Raw genomic sequence first — 15,845 nt, forward strand, 5'->3', positions numbered from 1 at the left:
GAAACAGAAAGGGCTGTGATGGAAATGCTCTTGTGTGTATGTAACAGTATGTTTAGCACAATGCTGCTTTTGTAATAACCTGTCTTGGTTGGGTTCATGCGAGTAACTGGATGACTGCACAAAGGAGGAAACCACACTATCACTCATAAGCAAATTGGCAGTACGCCCAGAACATTATCTTGGTACAAGAGAAGTGGAATAAATCAGTCAAATACAGGAACCAACCATGCTTATAACTTGTTAGTGTAGCAGTATAAAAGGACTGAAAGGGAACCTCCCCTTCAGAGTTTTTATCAAGTGTGTATTGAGTTTGTGAACCTCTACAGCCATAATAATAAAGATTGCTTTATTTACTTTGAGTTTGAGTCCTTAGTGGTGGATTTCCACAACAGGGCCTTCCCCAAACTGTTGCCACAAAGTTGGAAGCACGGAAGTCTAGAATCGCCCCTCATTGTATGCTGTAGCATTAAGATTTCCCTTCACTGGAACTAAGGGGCCCAGCCCGAACCATGAAAAACAGCCCTAGACCATTATTCCTCCTCCACCAAACTTTACACTACGCATTCGGGCAGGTAGCGTTCTCATGACATCCGCCAAACCCAGATCTGTCCATCTGACTGCCAGAGTGTGATACAAGCGTGATTCATCACTCCAGAGAAGGCGTTTCCACTGCTCCAGATTCCAATGGCAGCGATCTTTACACCACTCTTGCCAACGCTTGGCATTGCGCATGGTGATCTTAGGCCATGGAATCCCGACGAACAGTTCTTATGCTGATGATGCTTTTAGAGGCAGTTTGGAACTCAGTAGTGAGTGTTGCAACCGGGGAAAGATGATTTATACACACTACGCGCTGCAGCATTTGGCAATCCCGTTCTGTGAGCTTGTGTGGCCAACCACTTCACAATAACAGCACTTACAGTTGACCGAGGCAGCTTTAGCAGGGAAGAAATTTGACGAATTTACTTGTTGGAAACGTGGCATCCTATGACGGTGCCACATTGAAAGTCACTGAGCTCTTCAGTACGGGCCATTCTACTGCCAATGTTTGTCTATGGAGATTGCATAGCTGTGTGCTCGATTTTATAAACCTGTCAGCAATGGGTGTGGCTGAAAAAGCTGAATCCAATTATTTGAAGGGGTGCCCACATACTTTTGACCATGTAGTGTATCTGCTGAATTTAGTGGTGAATCAGGGGCTCTGTTCAGTTCTTACTTCTCTTGTTTTATAGACTTGATGCGCTCCATCAGGTTTTTCTCAGCCTCCGTGTCAGAGTCTAGTGGCTCATCGTTCTCAGGGACCACCGTCAAGTCAGAGCACTTCTTCTCATGCACCTAGGAGAGAACACACACAGTTACTCATGGCACCTCAACGAGTAGCAAGTCCATACCACACTGGTTTAGAGGATGGGGTGTGGTGCCTGTGTAACGTCATCATGCATAGTGTTTATTAATGTCATTCCAGTGAGCTATGGTAACTAGAGGAAGGCAGGCGTTTTTGTCATGATGAGTAGGGATAAACAGGCACTATGAAACTGTTATTCAACCACACAACATGTAGGAACATGTCAGTATCGGGTGTGAGGGTTTTTATGCCGATTTTACTATTGAATGAAGCTTGAGTCTGCAAATCAAAGCAACGGTTATTTTACTCCAGGAGTAAAAGACATCAAGAAGACAACTCATTCCCATGTCAATTATTACCCAGCTCCATGAACCCAAGGCTTGGTTCTGGTTAACAGGGAGAATCCACAAACCATCCATCCAATCCTGAGGTTGTACAGTGGGGAATCATATTTTTTCCATACAGCACAAGCGGGCCATGATCAAGAGTTAATGTCACCAAATACTAGTCAAACCACAAACAAGTCACATGTGGAAAAGACCAACATCAACCCACACCGTCACTCTGAAGAACCTTCACATCACAGATACTGAGGGCTGAAACCAACATGCAGTATAACAGGGGTCTAACATCTACACGAATAGAGGTACTAGTAGTAGGTATGCAGGCCTTTGTTCTAGCAGTACTGACACACACCTAGCAATCACTGACACACCCCTAGCAAGCACTGACACACCCCTAGCTAGCACTGACACACCCCTAGCTAGCACTGACACACCCCTAGCTAGCACAGACACACCCCTAGCTAGCACTGACACACCCCTAGCTAGCACTGACACACACCTAGCACTAACACACTTAGCACACCTAGCACTGACACACCTAGCACTGACACACCTAGCACTGACACACCTAGCACTGACACACACCTAGCACTGACACACACCTAGCACTAACACACCTAGCTTTAACACACCTAGCTTTAACACACCTAGCTTTAACACACCTAGCTTTAACACACCTAGCTTTAACACACCTAGCTTTAACACACCTAGCTTTAACACACCTAGCTTTAACACACCTCTGTCACAGAATCAACTGATCATTGTCTTCGCTTGGATCCAGGTGTGTAACTGCTGGGTTGGAACAAAAGCCTGCATGCCCAGTTGCTCTCCAGAAACATAGTTGGGAGACCACTGCAGCACTGTATACCATCAATTAGTATGAAGAGGAGAGTGGGATGGGAGGCGGGTCATCGACTACTACAAGTCATGCACAGACGGTTGGTTAAGACAAACCGCATCTAGCTACCAGGAGGACCAGAGCAACGTGGATACGTACCACCACTCCTTTGTAAGGAGCAGAAAACCTGAGGGACAAATGCCAGTGCAGCTGAAGAGAAAAAAGGGAGAACCACAAAACAATGAGCAGTAACCCATGGTGGATATTGGACAATACACTGACACTCAAAAACCTGCAGCCTTACTGGACTAGGAGTGTAGTAGTACAGCCCTGCCCTACAGTATGTATGTATGTGGCTATGGTCGGTCTGTCTACTGAGTCTATGGACCTAGTAAGTGTCAGTGTTGGAATTAATTCCATTCCAAATCAGAAAGCGACATAGAGAAGCAGTGAGCAAAATTGGAATAGAAATGTCAGTTTACTTCCTGAATTGGTAATGTCTAGACAGACCAGACCATGTAGAATAGTCCTCACCGTGTTCTGTCTCTTGAGTTTGAGCTGGTTGACGGCCAGAGCCTCAGCATGCTCCAGCTGTTCTATCTCCTCCAACTTCTCATTGTAGCGTCTGATCTGCTCGTTGATCAACATCTCCACACACCTGGGACACAGAGACATTACCTGCTAGTTAAAATCTCTATTGTGGTAAAGGCACTGCATTGGTTTCTGTACAGTGGGCGTCCTACCTTGTTGCCTGAACAAAATATTCACTTGATAACAGCAAAGACTAGGGTTGAGATCAATAAAATCCATTCTAAGTGGACTATTCTTATTGTGGTATTTTTTTTATTTCAATTTATTTCAACTGAATTGACAAAAATAAAACATTTAATACAAAGTAACAATGGTTTCTGTCTATGCAGTGATCAGAGAGATACTTACGTGGTGGTCTTGGCCACGTCCTTCATGCTCATGAGTGGGTCGGCGCTGTCTGGGCAGCGGAGGATGCAGGGGGCAAACACGATGGCCAGGGAGTTGGGAGACATGCGATTGTGAGACTCGTCTTTAGACACTCTGGAAGAGAGAAAAATATTACTCATGTGGAAGGGGAAAAAAGTTAAATGTTTATACAGCAATACACACTGCAATATTGCCCCAGCCATGACGAGTATGTACTTGACTAGATGGAAGAAAAGTCTTTCCAAGGTGTTGAAGCATGCGGTGGGGAGCTGTTCCAACACTTTGTAGATGGCATGTAGCTGCTCTTGCTTTTCAGGAAGTTCTAGAGAGATGAGGAAAACACAATATAGGATCAACAACAACGCCACAATGTAGGGATTGCTGACAGTCGACAATATTACACATTTCAACATTCAGTACAATACCGGTAACTGACAAAATAAAGGAAACACCAACATAAAGTGTCTTAATACGGCGTTAAAGCCAGAACTGCTTTAATGCGCCTTGGCATAGATTCTACAAGTGTCTGGAACTGTAATGCGACACCATTCTTCTACGAGAAATTCCATAATTTGTCATTTTGTCAAAAGTGTCGGAAAACGCTGTCGTGGAGCAGTCCGCTCCCATAAGTGTTTAATTGGGTTGAGATCTGGTGACAGACACATACACTCCCTTTAAACTTCCTTTGAGACCCCTCTTTCAAAGTCAGAGATCTCTAGCCATGGTAGCCAAAATAAGGGGCAGTTGGACCTTAAGCATGATGGGATGTTTTAATAGCTTAATAGCTCAGGAACCACACCTGATTTCAATATACTTTGTATCCCTCATTTACTCAAGTATTTCCTTTATTTTGGCATTTACCTGTAGATCAGTAGAACATACCAAGGAGAAGATAACCCACCTGGGCTGATATAGGGACTCCCCCTTGTGGACATATGTTATATAACAAAATCCAAAATGAACAAGAGTAGCTATCTCTCCCTTGATCATGGAGAAGAGTGAGGCAGAGCTATAACAGGACTCACCCACGGCCCGAAGGAAGTCATTGTAATGAGTGAAGGTCATGAGGGGGTCAGGCAGCTTTCTCAGCCACTGTTTGATCAGCCCTGTCACTGTGTGGATGGGGTAGTCCTCCAGGCACACTGCGTGGGGGTCTGCCACACAACATCAACCATTAGACAGGTCATGGAATGGGAACAAGAAGAGGTATACTTATGTCATACATAAGATCTACATAGGCACAATGAAACTTCAAAAATACAACTACTCTTGTGCTTGTGTATGTGTTTAATGTTAAGTCTTCCGTACACCTCTCAAATGAACTGTTACCCATCAAGATCTTAGCAGCTCTCTGGTTTACTGTTTACAATATTATGGGCTGGCCTTTACCAGTCTCCATTAGCTGGTGGAGCTCCTTCATGCGGTTGGCGGAACCTGACTTGCGGTAGATTCCCTCCGTTAACAGGCCGTTCATCTCGACATGCTCCAGCATCATCTCCAGCACTATGGGAATGGGGTTGTCCTCGTTGGTCAGGTGACACAAGCGCACCCCAAAGTGCAGGCCTCCCGACTCCTCGTCACTCTGCACACAGACAGACACCAACACCAATATGTTAGTCAATAGTAACCTAGGGACCAATAAAGATTTAAGATTCAAACCTAAATCATGGAAGTATGTCAATGTAGTTTACGAATATGTGAGGTCAATGCCCACCTTTTTGGCACAAAACGTGGAGCAGTCCGTGACAATTTTGCAGAGGCACTTCTTGTGGCACACCATCTTACAATCTGGAAGAATAAAACCAGAATGGAAGGCTATTAACATTTGTATCCATGATGACCCAGAATGTAATGGTTATGTATGTTTAAAGAATCCTCAGCATTCACATCAATCATTGGAGACTGTTATCCTTGTTATTTGCACATCATCATCTGCACATCTATCACTCCAGTGTTAATGCTAAATTGTAATTATTTCGCCTCTATGGCCTATTTATTGCCTTACCTCCTTACTCTTCTACATTTGCACACACTGTACATAGATTTTCTATTGTGTTATTGAATGTACGTTTGCTATGTGTAACTCTGTTGTTTTTGTCGCACTGCTTTGCTTTATCTTGGCCAGGTCGCAGTTGTAAATGAGAACTTCTCAACTGGCCTACCTGGTTAAATAAAAGGTGAAAGAAATGTGTGTGTGTGTGTGTGTGTGTGTGTGTGTGTGTGTGTGTGTGTGTGTATGTATGTATGTATGTATATATATATATATATATATATATATATATATATATATATATATATATATATATATATATATATATTAGCTGTTACTAGAATGTGAGATTTGTCAGAATGCCTGTATGTGTGTTGTGTGTTTGTCTGTCTGTGTGGTACTCACAGCTGCACATGTAGACTTTCTCCATGCCCCCGATATAGGAGTTGCACTGGTCACACGACTGCATGATGTTAACCTGGTACGTGCTGAACACATGGTCCAGGGGGTTCTCCATCTAAACAATCATACATTGTGTACATGTATCAATGTGCCAAATCATTTCATAAAATACATATATTTCTATAGAAAACAAAGAGTGGACAGGTTTAAGGATCGGCCCTTGGTTTGTACTTACGTTCTTGTATTTTTTCCGCCTCTTCCGCGCTTTAGCAGGCTGAAATACAGACAAAACCATCAATATTTAATTTATTGAATCCATAAAGACGGACAATAATCAATATCCATGTATTCAGTGCCAAAAATCATTGTTAAAAAAACAATATATTTTATTTTTGCATTTTAAAATGAAGAACATTCAAAACAAAAATGAGAAGACAGACAACAATATAACAAAGTGACAAACTTAGAAGACAACAGACAAAAATGTAAATGCAATAGAAAAACCAAACTAAATATGAGACATTGGACCAGTAGGCTACAGTACATCATGCAATCAATGTTATGTGAGTGATCATTCTCCATATAATCAACAAACGGTTGACAAATTCTCTAAATTGTCTCTGACTTATTCCTCAAGCAGTATGTCATTTTCTCCTGTGGGATACAACTATTAACTTCAGATATCTGCCTGCCAGATTCCATTTGCCAATTGCTAGCACCATTTCTGTTAGCTTTGTTAGTGTGATTTTGCCTAAGACTGGAATTAGTGAAGTTATCCAGTAGACAGACCTCCGGGTCTAAAGGGAATGCAGCCCCCTGAATTGAAGATATGGTGTCGCATACCCCTTGCCAGAAACGGTGTAGTTTTGAACTGTGTAGTTTTGAACGTAGGGAGGAGATACCAGGGTTGAACTTGTGCAATGTAGATGGGGTGATATAGAGCTGATGGAGGAAATTAAACTGGATCAGTCTGTATCTGGAGTTCAATGTGGATGTAACACCATCCCTATATTAGGTCCCTCATCAAGATGAATACCCGGATCTTTTCCCCATCTAAGTCGGGGTTTATCTAGCTCAGGCAGTGGTAGTCATGACATAAGAGCATCGTAAACACAGGAAATGGTCTTGAACAGTGGTTGGTCTGCATGGGAAAGTTGTTCAATAGGTGACATCTTAGGTAGGTTCCATTGGCCCTTGAGATTCACCCTAATAAAATGTCATCGTTGTAGGTAACCAAAGAGGTCCTTATTAGACAAGTTCTATTTCAGCTGTTCAAAGGACATAAGAATTCCCTCATAACAATGTTCTAGAAGAGTGATACCATGGTCTAAAGTTACTATTCTTGAAAAACCTTTGAACATTGCTTGATTGGGAACCATGTTCAAACAGTCAGGTAATACATTCTGAAATGGAGGTTTAAGCCCCCTTGACTGTGATCAAGGGTCAGTTTGTCCAGGCTAACCCCAGGAGTTTTGCCGTGCCACAAACTGTCTGGTCAGCTCGTCGAGAGTAAAAGAATGCTGCCGGTACAGGGATGCGGAGAAATTGAAACAAATATAGAAATCTGGACAGGACATTCATTTTAATTACATGAATTCTACCCTGTAGAGTGAGAGGCAAGTCCATCCATTTACACAGGTCACCATCCACCTTTTGCAACAAACTGGCCAGATTGAGTTTATAGAGGTTCTTCAGGTTACCATCCACCATTATACCCAAATATGTGAAGGCCATAGGCGACCATCTAAAAGGAAATGTATGCTTGATGGTCAAAGACAGAGAACAGTAAGATTTTTATAAAAATTGACCTTATATCCTGAGAAACAACTAAAATACTGTAATAGGTTCTGTAAGTGAGAGGGGATGTTTTGGGTTTGTTAGAAATAAGATAAGGTCGTCCTCAAAGAGTGATAACTTATGGGTATGGGGGCCCACCTCAAAGCCATGTATGTCAGGGCACATTCTAAAGGCCACTGCCAACAGTTCGATGGCGAAGAGGTGGGGGCTAAAATGGCAACTGTGTCTGTTCCCCCTAAAGAGAAGGAAAGAGGAGGAAGTAATCCCATTGGTAGCAATACCAGTTTTAGGAGATTTGTTGAGTGATTTTATCAAGTTTACAAACACGGTGCCTAAACTGAACTTTTCCAAAACGCGAAAGAGATATGGTCATTCGAGCCTATCAAAGACCTTTTTGGCAACGAGGGAGACTGCGACACTAGGTATTTATTTTTTTGCAAGGTGAATTATATCAAAGAACCTTCTGAGATTATTGGAGGACAAACTATTAATTATGGATCCAGCAAGATCTGAGTTGACCAACAGGGGGAAGCATGACTCCAGTCTCTTAGATTGCATCTTGGTGACCAGTTTACAATCTGTTTTAAGGAGAGCGATTGGTCTATAGGAGGCACACTTTAGCAGGTTTTCCCCTTTCTTGTGAATTACTGTAATCACAGTTTGAGTGAAAGACTCTGGAAAGCAGTTGTCCTCCCCGGCTTTTTAAAGTACCTCCATAAGGTAGGGGACCAACAGCCCCTTGAGTTCTTTATAGAACTCTGGAGGGAAGACAGGAGATTTTTTAGAAGGTAAAGATTTAATGTCCTCCAACAATTCAGGGACTGAGAACTGTTCGCTCAGGTGTGCTCTGTCTTCCTCTGACAGGCAAGGGAGGTTGAGAAAGGAGAGAAGAGTTGATCTCTGATAGATCATCGCTTGATTGGGAAGTATAGAGGTCCTCGTAGTATTTCTTAAAAGTACCATTAATTTCAGTAGGGTCAAAAGATCTCATTAATAAAAGTTTCTATAGCATTAATTGTCCTCTTACTTTCCTCTGCTTTCAGTTGCCATGCCAATACTTGGTGCTTTCTCTCCAAGTTCATAGTAACGCTGTTATGATTTAGTAATGCACCTCTCAGCTTGATACGTGTTAAGAGCATTATATTTCAGTTTTTTATTTACCAAAAGCCTTTATAGGTCTTTAGTCTGGCCCCTTTGGTAGGTTTTCTCCAGCTCAAAGATTTCAGATGCAAGGGCATTCAGTTCGGCACCGTGTTTTCATTTCAACACTTTAGTACAGGCAATGAGCCTTCCCATCAGATAGGCTTTCAACGCGTCCCAAAGAATGAAACTGTCAGGACCAGAGGGTGTGTTTGTCAAAGTAAAAATATTGATCTGCTCTTTGATGAATGCAGGTTGCTTCAGGAGTGTAGAATTTGGTCTCCATCTATATATGCTTGGTAGGAATGGAGATTGCTAATTCCAGAGGAGAATGGTCACAAAGCAATCTGGTGAGACAATCGGTATCTAACACTATGAAACAGTTGGGTTGATAGCAAAAAGTGATCTATGCGTGAGTGTGTGTGTGTGTTGTGTGGGTGTGAATAAAGAGTAGTTCCTATCCTGTGGGTGCATCTGTCTCCAGACGTTTAGTAAATTGAGATCCTTCATGAATGACATGGTGAGCTTGACGGCATGGGTAAGACGGGAGGGTTTATCAGAGGACCTATCAAGAACTGTATCTGGAAGAAAAAAACATCTCCAGCCATCCTGGTGGAGCTTGAGCAGCCTGAAGGAAGACATTCTGAATAAACATATGGTCGTCGAAGTTAGGAGCATAAATACTCAATAGGGTCCAAAACTGAATAAATATGCCCCTGCTACAAAACAAACCTGCCTGAGGGTTCAGACATGGTGTTGCTGACACAAAAGGGGATGTCCACTTATCAAAATTGCAGTTCCTCTTGCTTTAGAGTTAAACGAGGACGCAAAAATGTGTCCTACCCATTCCTCTTTCATTTCTTGTGTTCACTGGCTGTACAATGTGTTTCTTGTAAGAACACAACGTCAGCCTTAAATAGACTATACCTTAAGAAATGATCCTCTTAACTGGGCTGTTAAGATCTTTTACGTTGAATGTGACATATTTTCGTGGCTTAAGCATGGGTTGAGTTTCAAATATATAACCAAATGGTAATTACTCACATGTAAATATTCAGGAAATGTTTCAACTTTGATTTGAACACTGAAGTGACCTATGCGCCTCTTTAGGAAGGAAACAACATTTTAAAATTTTTTAAAAAACACCGGCCCACTGTCGAACTAAAACCACAATCCCAACAATCAAACATGAAAACACTTGTAGAGAGACGTTGTTGCTTGCTTTCCATCTTGCTCTTACTAGCTAAACTTTGGCATAAACTAAAACCTACGAGCTCTCTACGTTCAAAACAAAGTTGTGAATAGACATTTATGGCAGAATATTTTACTGTCAACAATAAGGGCTGCTTGAGTCTCTTTTCTGGAGAAGAGGAGAAACATAAATGGGGGAAAAAAAGCAATGGGCAGAGGCCTACTAATTTGTTTCGCCCAGTGGATATTGTCAAAACCAAAATATACTCCCCTGTAAATGTAATAGAACTCACCATGGGAAAAATAACTGTTAGTTGAAAATGTCCAAATCAACTGTAGCGACCGAATCACGGGGTAAACAGATCCAAATTCCAAATAGACATCAGCAGTTCAGTCCCAGGAGAGCACAAACAAGAAAAATCCCAATAAACTGCATCAAATCCCACAGATAGACCTTTGTGAAGCAAACACGGTTCAGTTCTTTGAGAAAAGTTAACACTTCTCCCCGAGTGTCGAAGAGATGGCTACGGCCATCGTACTGAACTTTCATCTGCGCAGGTTGAATGATGTAGCCGGTGATGTTCTTCTCCTTCAGGGCTTTGGCAACTGATTTGAACTGCTTACAACGTCTGGTGAGATCCACGCTCATATTCGGGAAGAGGCTGACACTCTTGCCCATTGATGGTGATGTCCCCTTTGGCTCTTGCGTGTCGCAGTATCTTCACCTTGTCCTGGAAACGGAGGAACCTGATCAGGACGGTCTGTGGAGGCTCATCTGGTGCAGGTTTTCGGTGTTAAGGTTCTGTGGGTGCGTTCGATTTCCAGCAGCTTAGTGTAGTTGGTTATGCGCAGGACATCATGGATCCATTGAGTGAAGAAACGGACAGGGTCACGGCCCTCGCTGTCCTCCTTTCAATCCCACCCCACTGCTCTGGTTCTCCATCTGGTCCACCATGTTTTTGAGATAGGCATTGTCCTTCTGCAGCTGTTTGATAATTTGATCATGTCGGGTGATGGTATCTTCAACTGTGCTAATGCGAAACTCAGCCTCAGTCGTTCTCAAAAGGAGATCATTCAGGGAGGATTTCAGGCCATCAATGGAAGAATACAGTTCAGCCTATTTGTTGTACATTTTCAGTGAAAGACCTTTGTTACCATCTTAAATTTCCTAGAGGAGAGTAGCAAGCATGCCTGAAGTCTCGGAAGAGGCTGCTGAGAGGAACAGTGTGGAACTGTCGCCTGAGTTATCAGGGCTAATGCTTATCTTGCTAGCTGTGGCGTTATTATCTTGGGATTCAATAAAGTTTTGGTCATCCTTCTTGCCTCTCGGATCGAGGTCCATGGCCCTTGGGAAGGTAAGCGCTTAACAGTTTATCAGCCGATGTTATAATTGTTTTAACGTTGATATTTAGGTAATAATTTGAAGAGCTCGGTTTGTTAACGTCTGCTCAGCTCCGCGGCATAACATGCTACGAAAGTGTTGTTTGTGCCAAGTGTTATAGCATAAACCAGGGTGCTTGGAGTTGCCTACTACAATAATAGCCCTATGACAAATATGCAGGGTAATCCTTCACCTTGGCTGGTTCTGCCTCCTCCTTTTTGATCTCTCCCCTGATGAAGCCATCCAGGACTGACTGGAACAGGTTGACCACCAGCTGCACCTCTCCCTTCTGCTTCTCTCCTGCCAGGCTGATCACCCTCTTCTGGTAGCCACGCATCAGACCCTTGTAGCCAATATGGTGTGTCTGTCCACCATGGGTGAGAGAAAGAGAAAGGGGAATAAAGCAATTATCATCCATACACGGGAGTCACTCAATTGAAAAAGCAGCTTCCATATCTATAGGCCTTGCGTTCCGCCACTCACCGGGAGAGAGTACATGCCCTTGATGGTCTCTCTGAACTGCATGGTGGCTGTGATGAAGATGTTTTCTGTGGCAGACAACTGCTTCCCTCTGGAGCGGAAGTCATTCACCTACAGAGAGAGAGAGCGAGAGTTTAAAGGGATAGTTTGGGATTTATCTACTTCCCCAGAGCCATATGAACTTGTGGATACCATTTGTATATCTGTGTCCAGTATGAAGGAGATTATAGGTAGTTTCGCGAGCCAACGCTAACTAGCTGAGCTAAGCTAGCACTAACACAAGATAAAGGGCTTCGTTGCCAAAACCCCAAACTATCCCCTTAAACATATTGTGGAGCATACTATAAGTGTATTTCTCCTCTATGCACCTGAAAACTACAAGAGGTGTGTGACTGAGATCAACTCTCATTTCAGTTAGCTTTTAGCTGTAACATTAATCAGAATGTGGTTGGACCTGATTCCCCAGGAATTCGTCCAGGTGTCGGAGCTCGTTGGCGTTGGTAATCTCCCTGTCCAGAGAGGCGTTCCATTGCTCTGAAACACGCGTGGCCCGGCTGATCTTGATGGTGGGGTTCTGGCTCACTGCCCGGCCTCCACTAGCAGGGTCTGGGTGGGAGCGGGATGTTTGAGAGAGAGGCAGGGCTGTGTGGAACGAAGACAGACAGACAAAGAGACACAGAGACAATTGTTGTCAATATGTTCAAGCATCATTATATAAAATATTCACTACTTTACTTTTTCCACATTTTGCTGTGTTACAGCCTACATTTAAACAAATGTAAATTTAGATAATTTTGTTACTGGCCTACACACAATACCCCATAAAGTCAAAGTGGAACTATGTTTTTTTTATTTTTTACAAATTAATTAAAAATGAAAAGCTGAAAAGTCTTGAGTCAATAAGTATTCAACCCCTTTGTCATGGCAAGCCTAAATAAGTTCAGGAGTAAACATTTGGTTAACAAGTTGCATAATAAGTTTCATGGACTCACTCTGTGTGGAATAACACTGTTTAACATGATTTATTAATGACGGCCATATCTGTATTTCAAACACAGATTCAATCATAAAAACCAGGGAATTTTTCCAATGCCTCGCAAAGAAGGGCACCTATTGGTTGATGGGTAAAAATGTAAAAACAGACATTGAATATACACTACCGTTCAAAAGTGTGGGGGTCACTTAGAAATGCCCTTGTTTTTGAAAGAAAAGTACATTTTTTGTCCATTAAAATAACATCAAATTGATCAGAAATACAGTGTAGACATTGTTACAGAGGCCCATTATCAGCAACCATCACTCCTGTGTTCCAATGGCACATTGTGAGAGCTAAACCAAGTGTATCATTTTAAAAGGCTAATTGATCATTAGAAAACCCTTTTGCAATTATGTTAGCAGAGCTGAAAACTGTTGTGCTGATTAAAGCAATAAAACTGGCCTTCTTTAGACTAGTTGAATATCTGGAGTATCAGCATTTTTGGGTTCGATTACAGGCTCAAAATGGCTAGAAACAAAGAACTTTCATCTGAAACTCGTCAGTCTATACTTGTTCTGAGAAATGAAGGTTATTCCATGCGAGAAATTGCCAAGAAACTGAAGATCTCATACAACGCTGTGTACTACTCCCTTCACAGAACAGCGCAAACTGTCTCTAACCAGAATAGAAAGAGGAGTGGGAGGCCCCGGTGCACAACTGAGCAAGAGGACAAGTACATTAGTGTGTCTAGTTTGAGAAACAGACGCCTCACAAGTCCTCAACTGGCAGCTTTATTAAACAGTACCCACAAAACACGTCAACAGTGAAGAAGCAACTCCAGAATGCTGGTCTTCTAGGCAGAGTTGCAAAGCCATATCTCAGACTCGCCAATAAAAAGAAAAGATTAAGATGGGCAAAAGACCACAGACACTGGACAGAGGAACTCTGCCTAGAAGGCCAGCATCCCGGAGTCGCTGTCGGGATGCTTTTCTTTCACTGTTGACGTTGAAACTGGTGTTTTGCGTTGTATGAGATCTTCAGTTTCTTGGCAATTTCTCACATGGAATAGCCTTCATTTCTCAGAACAAGAATAGACTGACGAGTTTCAGAAGAAAGATCTTTGTTTCTGACCATTTTGAGCCTGTAATCGAACCCACAAACGCTGATGCTCCAGATACTCAAGTAGTCAGTCTAAAGGCGGGCAGTTTTATTGCTTCTTTAAATCAGAACAGTTTTCAGCTGTGCTAACATAATTGAAAAAGGGGTTTCTAATTGTCAATTAGCCTTTTAAAATGATAAACTTGGATTAGCTAACAACGTGCCATTGGAACACAGGAGTGATGGTTGTTGATAATGGGCCTCCGTACGCCTACGTAGATATTCCATTAAAAATCAGCCGTTTCCAGCTATAATAGTCATTTACAACATTAACAATGTCTACACTGTATTTCTGATAAATTGGTGTTATTTTAATGGACCACATTTTTTGCTTTTCTTTCAAAAACAAGGACATTTGTAAGTGACCCCAAACTTTTGAACAGTAGTGTACCTTTGAGCACGGTGAAGTTATTAACTTTGGATATGTATCAATATACCCAGTCACTACAAAGATACAGCCGTCCTTCCTAACTCAGTTGCCGAAGAGGAAGGGAACCGCTCAGGGGTTTCACCATGAGGGCAATGGTGACCTTAAAACAGTTAAGAGTTTAACGATCGTGATAGGAGAACTGGATGGATCAACAACATTGTAGTTACTCCACAATACTAACTTAACTGACAGAGTGAAAAGAAGGAAGCCTGTACAGAATTAAAAAAACATTCCAAAACATGCATCCTGTTTGCAACAAGGCACTAAAGTAATATTGACCAAAAAAATTGGCCTAAGGCACTAGCTGCGCCACTAGAGCTCTTGGTTTGAGTCCAGGCTCTGTCGCAGCCGGCCGCGACTGGGAGATCCATGGGGCGGCGCACAATTGGCCCAGCATCGTCCGGGTTAGGGGAGGGCTTGGTTGGCAGGGATTTTCTTGTCCCATCGTGCACTAGCGACTCCTGTGGTGAGCCGGGTGCAGTACACGCTGACACAGTCGCCAGGTGTACGGTGTTTCCTCCGACACATTGGTGCGGCTGGCTTCGGGGTTAAGCAGGCATTGTGTCAAGAAGCAGTGCGGCTTGGCTGGGTTGTGTTTCAGAGGATGCATGGCTCTCGACCTTCGCCTCTCCCGAGTCTGTACGGGAGTTGCAGCGATGGGACAAGACTAACTACCAATTGGATACCACAAAATTGGGGAGAAAGAGAAGTAAAATAAAATAAAATAAATATAAAAAAAGATTGTATTAAGCGAATTGCTATGCCAAAGTGTTGGGTACCACTCTCCATATTTTCAAGCATAGTGGTGGCTGCATCATGTTATGGGGAAACTTGTAATCCTTAAGGACTGGGGAGTTTTTCAGGATAAAAAAGAAACCAAATGGAGCTAAGCACAGCCACATTTTTTAGGAAAACCTGGTTCAGTCTGCTTTCCACCAGACACTAGGAGATTAATTCACATTTCCGCAGGACAATAACCTAAAACAGAAGGCTAAATCTACACTGGAGTTGCTTACCAAGAAGACATTGAATGTTCTTGAGTAGCCGAGTTTTGACTTATACACTGCTCAAAAAAATAAAGGGAACACTAAAATAACACATCCCAGATCTGAATGAATGAAATAATCTTATTAAATACTTTTTTCTTTACATAGTTTAATGTGCTGACAACAAAATCACACAAAAATAAATCAATGGAAATCCAATTTATCAACCCATGGAGGTCTGGATTTGTAGTCACACTCAAAATTAAAGTGGAAAACCACACTACAGGCTGATCCAACTTTGATGTAATGTCCTTAAAACAAGTCAAAATGAGGCTCAGTAGTGTGTGTGGCCTCCACGTGCCTGTATGACCTCCCTACAACGCCTGGGCATGCCCCTGATGAGGTGGCGGATGGTCTCCTGAGGGATCTC

The 15,845-nt window shown here is 42.5% G+C and overlaps 1 protein-coding gene across 7 annotated transcripts in view; it reads right to left on the minus strand.

Moving 5' to 3' along the window:
* The window catches only part of LOC115151723 (unconventional myosin-IXb), a 114,007-nt gene that overhangs the window by 8,389 nt on the left and 89,773 nt on the right, over nucleotides 1-15,845 (minus strand). For 5 of the 7 annotated variants that reach the window (XM_029695894.1, XM_029695892.1, XM_029695898.1 and 2 more), the window contains 13 exons: nucleotides 12,320-12,507; nucleotides 11,869-11,976; nucleotides 11,579-11,749; nucleotides 6,112-6,150; nucleotides 5,880-5,991; nucleotides 5,199-5,272; nucleotides 4,874-5,066; nucleotides 4,510-4,638; nucleotides 3,701-3,806; nucleotides 3,467-3,598; nucleotides 3,062-3,185; nucleotides 2,687-2,737; nucleotides 1,217-1,335 (listed from right to left, as the gene is read on the minus strand). In XM_029695894.1, coding sequence (XP_029551754.1) covers nucleotides 1,217-1,335; nucleotides 2,687-2,737; nucleotides 3,062-3,185; nucleotides 3,467-3,598; nucleotides 3,701-3,806; nucleotides 4,510-4,638; nucleotides 4,874-5,066; nucleotides 5,199-5,272; nucleotides 5,880-5,991; nucleotides 6,112-6,150; nucleotides 11,579-11,749; nucleotides 11,869-11,976; nucleotides 12,320-12,507 — 1,546 coding nt within the window. The remainder of the gene's footprint in view (nucleotides 1-1,216; nucleotides 1,336-2,686; nucleotides 2,738-3,061; nucleotides 3,186-3,466; nucleotides 3,599-3,700; nucleotides 3,807-4,509; nucleotides 4,639-4,873; nucleotides 5,067-5,198; nucleotides 5,273-5,879; nucleotides 5,992-6,111; nucleotides 6,151-11,578; nucleotides 11,750-11,868; nucleotides 11,977-12,319; nucleotides 12,508-15,845) is intronic. The other 2 variants (XM_029695893.1, XM_029695899.1) reach the window with 1 other exon arrangement.

The sequence above is a fragment of the Salmo trutta genome, chromosome 17 (assembly GCF_901001165.1).
Source record: "Salmo trutta chromosome 17, fSalTru1.1, whole genome shotgun sequence".
In the NCBI taxonomy this organism is placed as follows: domain Eukaryota; kingdom Metazoa; phylum Chordata; class Actinopteri; order Salmoniformes; family Salmonidae; genus Salmo; species Salmo trutta.